Source organism: Rattus norvegicus, chromosome 10 (assembly GCF_036323735.1).
Source record: "Rattus norvegicus strain BN/NHsdMcwi chromosome 10, GRCr8, whole genome shotgun sequence".
Classification (NCBI taxonomy): domain Eukaryota; kingdom Metazoa; phylum Chordata; class Mammalia; order Rodentia; family Muridae; genus Rattus; species Rattus norvegicus.
Window position 1 is genome coordinate 43,406,895 of NC_086028.1, and position 7,480 is coordinate 43,414,374.

The 7,480-nt window shown below is 41.8% G+C and overlaps 1 protein-coding gene across 2 annotated transcripts; it reads right to left on the reverse strand.

Annotated features, from left to right (window-relative positions):
* Positions 1 to 472: 472 nt before the first annotated feature.
* Or2t29 (olfactory receptor family 2 subfamily T member 29) lies at positions 473 to 4,685 on the reverse strand. 2 transcript variants are annotated; one of them, XM_063269556.1, is made up of 4 exons: positions 4,631 to 4,685; positions 3,045 to 3,151; positions 2,412 to 2,573; positions 473 to 1,747 (listed from the first exon to the last, which is right to left on the reverse strand). In XM_063269556.1, the coding sequence occupies exon 4, from the start codon at positions 1,736 to 1,738 to the stop codon at positions 782 to 784; it is 957 nt and encodes a 318-aa protein (XP_063125626.1). In that variant the 5' UTR covers positions 1,739 to 1,747; positions 2,412 to 2,573; positions 3,045 to 3,151; positions 4,631 to 4,685; the 3' UTR covers positions 473 to 781. The 2 variants fall into 2 exon arrangements, with proteins under 2 accessions (XP_063125626.1, NP_001000779.1); NM_001000779.1 differs by lacking the exons at positions 2,412 to 2,573; positions 3,045 to 3,151; positions 4,631 to 4,685 and having other exon boundaries at positions 782 to 1,720.
* Between the last annotated feature and the right edge of the window lie 2,795 nt (positions 4,686 to 7,480).

Sequence of the window (7,480 nt, forward strand, 5' to 3'; positions counted from 1 at the left end):
GCCTGTTTCCATTCTTTCTGCTGGCACTCACTGCTTCAGTCCTCCCCACATCCCCCTCAGTACCAGATCATGTTCCCCTCCCCCTGTCCCTTTCCCTCCCAAAATACTCCCCATGTGGTTACTTTCTTCTTCCTCCCAAAGTGGGACTTAGGCATCCTCACTTGGACCCTACAGCTTGTTGAATTTTTTGAGTTCAGTAGACTGTATCTTGGGTATTCTGTACTTTTTTGGACTAATATTTACTAATTAGAAAGTACATACCATTTATGCACTTTTGGCTCTTTTAAGTATTATTTTTACTATATCATAATACAGGAGCTGAAGGGAGAAAAATATAACTTGTCGTTTATTTTTAATCTAATTTCAAATTTACATAAATTATCAATAAAATACAAAGAATTTATTCGATATGCCATGTCTCAATTCACCTCTTGTAAACATTGCTAAACACATTTTTAAAACTTATTCTATGTTTATCAGTTGAACATATTATGATCATTTATTACTCATGACATAAATTTGAAGTGATAAGAAAATGCATAGTACTACAAAATAAAATAACCATTATTAGCTTCAAAAAATGTAACAAAGAGAGAATACAAATAGAGTTTGTGAATGGGGAATTAGGTTAATGAAGAAATTTTAGGAATCGACAAATGATTCTCCAAAAAGGAATGAATATGAAATGAAACAAGAAGGATGAGGAATAACCTCAGTATAGAATGGGAAAAACAGATGTGTAGAGAAAAGGAAAAGAAATATACATTCTTAATTGTTTACTTCATTGTTTCTGGAAAGAGGAGTTTTCACCCAACAATTTCTTTATAGCCTCAGTGACATTCTTATTTCTAAGGCTATAGATTAGTGGGTTCAACAGAGGCGTGAGTATGGTGTAAAACACAGACACCACCATGTCCTTCTCAGGGGTGTGGAATGAGGTAGGGAGCATGTAGGTATAGACAGCAGCACCATAGAAGAGGATGACCACAGTCATGTGGGAGGAGCAGGTGGCAAGAGCCTTCTTCCTGCCCTCTGCTGAGTTCATCCTGAGAACAGTGAGGAGGATGGATGAGTAGGATCCTGAAATGACTGTCACGGGGATGAGAAGCATGAGCACACAGCACACATACATGAGGGTCTCATAGAGCCAGGTGTCTGAACAGGAGAGCTTTGTCACAGCAGGGACCTCACAGAAGAAGTGATGGATCTCCCGCGATCCACAGAATGGGAAGGTCATGGTGACAGGGGTGAGCATGAAGCCATCTAAGGATCCCAGGAGCCAACAGACAGACAACAGAAGGAGACACACCCTGTGGTTCATGAGGACAGGATACCGGAGTGGATGGCAGATGGCCACATAGCGGTCATAAGACATGGCAGCTAGAAGGAAAAATTCTGACCCCACAAGTGTCAGGTAGAGGAACATCTGCATCCCACAGGCAGCAGCTGAGATCCTGTGGTTCCCCAGGATCTGGTCCATGAGCATCTTGGGCACAGTGACAGAAATGTACATCATGTCCCTGAGGGACAGCTGGCTGATGAAAAAGTACATGGGTGTGTGGAGGTGTGTGTCAAAGAGGATCAGCAGGATCAGGAGGGCGTTCCCAGACAAGGCCATCAGGAAAACCACAAATATGACCCCAGCAAGCAGGGTAGGGTGTTTGGATTGACTGAAGAGTCCCACCAGGTCGAAATCTGACTTTCCAGTGTAGTTGTTCATCCAGGTGGTGATGTCCATGGGTGTCTCCTAGGCAACCAAGAAGCTTTGAGGTTAGTGACTGACTATTGATAGGTGCACAAGGCTATTATGTTAAAAAGTCTCCTGGCTGCTATATTTGAAAATGATAATCTGCCTATAATTTAAGACAATAATTATATTGCCTTAACAAAGCAATAATTCACAGATGTGGCTAGAGACATTGTCACTCAGAGTAGAGACAACACTGATCTTTGCTAATGACAAATATGTTCTTTATGGATAATGTCTTCAAATTTGCATAATGATTTTTCATTACTAACAAATATAGTGAAAACAACAAACCTCAATGAAAGTGAATTGAAAACAAGGAAATAAGCAAACACATTAATTATTCAGAACATTAACACACAAGTTATTCTTCAGTAACATTGCAGAACTGCTTCTAAGATTAACACAATATGGGACACGCTCTCCAGTTTAGCATGCATTGAAGAACGTGGTTTTAAAATAATATGGTACAAGATCTTAGTTGAGTAATGCATACAGCTCATTTCAAATTGAGTTTGAACTGTCCTGTAACTTTGTTTCTTAGATAAATGATCTTTAAATGTACATTCATATAAATGTATTCATATGAAATTGTAGACACAATAATATACATAATGTGTTTCTCATGCAACACTGGTTAGACAGAGTTAATTGGAACTCCCACCTCTTCTGGTCTCTGATCCTCCTAGTTCATCTCCTCACAGGCTGTCCATTTGCTCTAAGCTTCATCAGGAGACTGAGGCTTTAGCAGTCACTGCTGGTTGCCAGGCCAGGGTGTGGCAGCAACATCTTCGTGGACCATCAGCCACTTACTTTCTCATGGAGTCTGAGGACAGAGAACAGAGCCCCAGGATGTTCCTGAGAGCAGTTCACCATTACTTCAACCCTCACTCACCCTGCCTCTGTGTTAGATGCTGAGAGAAACCCAGGGAAACATTAACCTTGATTGCACTGAACAATGTCAGTGTCCACCCATGCTGGGACAATAGTGCAAGAATGTAAACTAAGCTTGAAGGTTTCAACAGCTGCAACACAGTGAGAAACAGCATCAGACACCATGTATCCAGCCTTCTGGACAAGGCTCAGAAATGTCTCTTCCACATGCACTTCTTAAAGAGAGATTTTTAAAGTTTTTTTTTTAATTTCTAAACTAGTAACATAATTTTGATTTCCCTAAGCAATAGGAAGAAAATTAAATCTCTTGCTGAGATGTTAGCAATAATTACAAGAGAGGGGCCATGAGATAAAAAGCATAAGTCTCTGGAACATTTTATATAACAAAGGAACAAAAGCAAACCTGTTCCTGAAGCCTTTAAAGTGTCTCGTTCTGCCCAAGCTGCTGCTGATATGGAGAATCCAAAGAGGTTCTTGGTGCTTTATATAAATGCCAGGCAGATTTGAGACCTATAGGAAGAGATGGACAGAGATAGAGACAGAAAATAGACTGAGAGATAGGAAGTAAAAAGATAGATTTCCATTTTAAAGAAACTTAGATCTTTTAAAAGTTTAAACTTTTTAATGTTCAGTTTATGTTTTTCTGCTGACCCAGTTTGTAGTTTTGATGGTGAACAAAGACTGGGGAGGGAGCCACAGACTCTGAGAGGCTCTGAACACTGTCTCCTGGGTGAGTGGAGGTCAGGAGGCAGAGGAGGGGCAGGAGGTGTGTTTTCAGGGTCAGTGCCCTGTGTCAAGTGGTGTCCACTGGCATCAGTGTCCCCAGGTAGCAGTGAGCATGGGGTCTGCAGAAGGCAAGGGATTATCAGCTCTCTAGTTTTTACTGCTGTGCCATTTGATGCCATGTGAACAGCTTGGTGCAATGTGAACCCTTTGCATTGCTAACAGTGAAGGCAGAGCAATGACAGAGCAGCATCCCAAGCCAGCAGTATCCCTGAGCCTCTCTGGTGATTCCATTGCACTCAGCGCACTCCCCTCTTTTATAAAAGAGAAGCTCAGGGTCTTGGATATCTGCCTTATGTCCTACAACCACTGACAGAGTGAGTACTTACCCTGTGAGTAGGCACAGAGTGGGTGCCTGTCTAGGTTCTACAGGAAACATTACTTCTTCAAAAACATATACTTTGAATTTGTGTTACCCACTGTCTGCTTCATATTGTGGAATGTAAACAAAATGAAGACAGTCAATTTTGCATTATTGTAACCATTAAAAATTACCTACACTTGAAATTAAATAAACCACCCAAAAGACAGTTTTTAAAACAAATGCCCTGTCCTATGAGTAATTAAAAATGCAGAAGCGTGGCTGTGTTGCCAGATGACTTACAGTCTTAGCATTTGTGAGTCTGAGGCAGGGGGAACAAAATATAATCAAGGCATGTCTTGTGGGTATCTGTCAGTGTGTGTGTGTGTGTGTGTGTGTGTGTATGTATGTTTGTGTGTGTCTCTGTTTGTTTGTGTGTGTGTGCATGTATGTGTGTGTGTCTTTGTGTGTGTGTGTGTGTGTGTGTGTGTGTTTGTGTGTAGTACAATTGCTTCATTCCTATTATAGAAAAATTCTCGGTGAGGTAGTACTGAACAGAATCCTTAGGAAGAAGCTGTTTGTGGTAGTTTACAGCTTTAATTGCAGCCCTGGGATGAAGAGGCATATGTAAATCAGAGTTTTAGGCCAGCCTGGTCTACAGAGTGAGTTACTGGACAACCAGAGCTCACCAAAAAAAGAAAGAGAAGGAGAAATGGAGGGGAAGAAGGAGGACGATGAGAAACTGGAAAAAGAAGAGGAATAAAAGAGGAAGAAGCTGAGTTTCTTTCCTCCTTATAATAAGTAAGACAGTAAAGAATAAAGAATAAAAGAGGTTCTGTAAAGAAAGAACAGACTGTCTAGTGACCATCCTGTGATGTACAGACTCTCCTGTCAGGTCTACTCACCAACAGATGCATCTGCAGCTGTAGTCTGAGCCGTAAAGACCAAGGTCCAGCAACTGGTTAAGTGCACAAGGAACAGGAGCCATGTGACGTCATCCCTGGGTGTATACTGCACATTCCCAGATAAAGATTTTGTTAATACCTCCCTTCTGGGACTAAAAGAAGAATGCAAGAACCAGGGAGGCTACCAGATACCTCTGCCAAGCCAGATTTACCCTTTGGTTTTATTATAGTTAAAAAATAACCAGTATTAAAAATAACCCCAAATATTATCATCTTCAAGAAGAATCAGCCCCAATCAGTTACTGTATGTCTGGGATTTGTTCACTCTTCAGAATTCTCTCCCCACACTCTCTTACTCTCTGTTTGTATATTTATATAAACTTTCAGTTGCCTTTGTGACATATTATCTTTCATAGGTGTGGACTTGAAAGCTTGATGTTCATCTGCTAAACTATAAACACTGGCCCTTACAGTGCATGGCAATGCTAATTCTGAGCCCTCATTCCTCCTGTGCCACCTTGTTCTACCCTCACTGCATCATCCCTGTGTTCTGCTGTCTGTCACAAACCATATTCTTTAGAGCTGCCTTCAGTTTAAATGCTTGTTTCACTTTAAATAGAGACCTGAAAGTTACTGAACAATTTATAAATACAAATGTCTTAGATGAAAATGTAAATCTTGATATTACCCACAGTTTAGCAAAAAATGGCACTTTAAAAGTCACACACGGTATGTACTCATTGATAAGTGGCTATTAGCCCAAATGCTTGAATTATCCTAGATGCACAGAACACATGAAACTCAAGAAGGATGACCAAAATGTGAATGCTTCACTCCTTCTTTAAAGGGGGAACAAGAATACCCTTGGCAAGGAATAGGGAGGCAAAGTTTAGAACAGAGACAGAAGGAACACCCATTCAGAGCCTGCCCCACCTGTGGCCCATACATATACAGCCACCCAATTAGATAAGATGGATGAAGCAAAGAAGTGCAGGCTGACAGGAACCGGATGTAGATTTCTCCTGAGAGACACAGCCAGAATACAGCAAATACATAGGCAAATGCCAGCAGCAATCCACTGAACTGAGATCGGGACCCCCGTTGAAGGAATCAGAGAAAGGTCTAGAAGAGCTCAAAGGGGCTCGAGACCTCATATGAACAACAATGCCAAGCAACCAGAGCTTCCAGGGACTAAGCCGCTACCTAAAGACTATACATGGACTGACCCTGGACTCTGACCTCATAGGTAGCAATGAATAGCCTAGTAAGAGCACCAGTGGAAGGGGAAGCCCTGGGTCCTGCTAAGACTGAACCCCCAGTGAACGTGATTGTTGGGGGGAGGGCGATAATGGAAGGAGGATGGGGAGGGGAAGCCCAGATAGAAGGGGATGGGGAGGGATTAGGGGGATGATGGCCCGGAAACCGGGAAGGGGACTATTAATCGAAATGTAAATAAGAAATACTCAAATTAATAAATATAAAAAAATGGAAAAAAGTCACACCCTTCTATAATCTGCAGACAGTTGTGCAGACACAGTGAGGTACACTGTTCAGTCAGAGCTAGTCTACACAGGGTGGAAGACAGAGCCAACTCTGCACTCTTGATCTGCAGCCAAATTGTATTGAACTTTTTCTGAATGCTAAAGGTTTCTGATCACTTTCCAACAACATGCCACTGTTCTCTTGCCATCCTCTGGTCCCACAGTGTCCTGTGTTCACACAGGCCAGCTCCTGAGCTCTGCCCAGCGATTTAGCCTACAGATGTAAGAGAGTCTTGAATCCTTCCCCACTTGATTCAAGTGCATTCCTGGGTGGACATTGGCAGGGGACAGGGAAAGGAATGGGGTCCTTCCCTATAGCTGCTGGCCTTGGGCAGGTGCATCAAGTGTGGTTGACAGAGGTACTGTGCAACTCCAAGCTATGTCCAGCACCTAAGGCAACTGAGCAGGCATTGTCAGGACTCAGCTGTGTCAGGTCCTGCATTGTTTCAGGAAAGGACCACCAGTAGTTTCTGAGTATGCAGCATCAAATGCTCAGTGAAGGGTACATGCAGCTGCCAAGGTGATGATATTCCATGTCAATGTCACAAGACTGCCCCATTCTGTACATGAAGTTCTCCAGCCTGACATAAGGCTTTGTAGCATCCTAGAAACTGACTCATGAGGATCTCTTTTGGAGAAGAAAATATTTAGTGTTATCAAGCAATCAAATGTAAAAAAGTGATAAATTGATAAGCTCCAATAAGAACAAGTCATAGAAATGTAATAAAACATTTTATGTAAAAAATGATAGTGATAAGCTCTAATATGAACAAGTCATAAAAATATAATAAAAACAGAAATTGCTATAACAGAAGTTTGTATACAGCACAATCTCCTACAAATACACAGGATGAACCAGTAATTAGTGGAAATAATAAATCTATTTGCCCCACACAGGAGTAGCTCAAAATCTTTGCAAGAGACTCTGGCCAATGCCATAGGAGCCACAATGTGGAGATTATGCTGGCCTGGATTTTGGGTGTCAATGTCAGAGTCTGTGAGGTTGCTTTAGCTATCACTTGCCCAAACCTAAAAGATAGGGCTTTTCAAAGGTCTTAGTCAAGCTTTTACTGCTATGATCAGACACCATGGCCAAGGCAACTCTTTTAAAGACCACATTTAATTGGGGCTGGTTTAGTCTACTATCATCAAAGCAGTAGCATGGCAGTGTCTGGGCAGGCGTGATACAGGAAGACCTGGGAGTTCTACATCTTATCCTGAATACAAACAGAAGACTGACTTGCAAGGAACTAGGATGAAGGTCTTAAAGCTCATACACACAATGACGTACTTCCTCCAACAAGGCCAC

What these genes read in the sequence shown, in the direction of transcription:
- Or2t29 (XM_063269556.1), bottom strand. Translation starts at nt 1,738, where the DNA reads ATGGACATCACCACCTGGATGAACAACTACACTGGAAAGTCAGATTTC.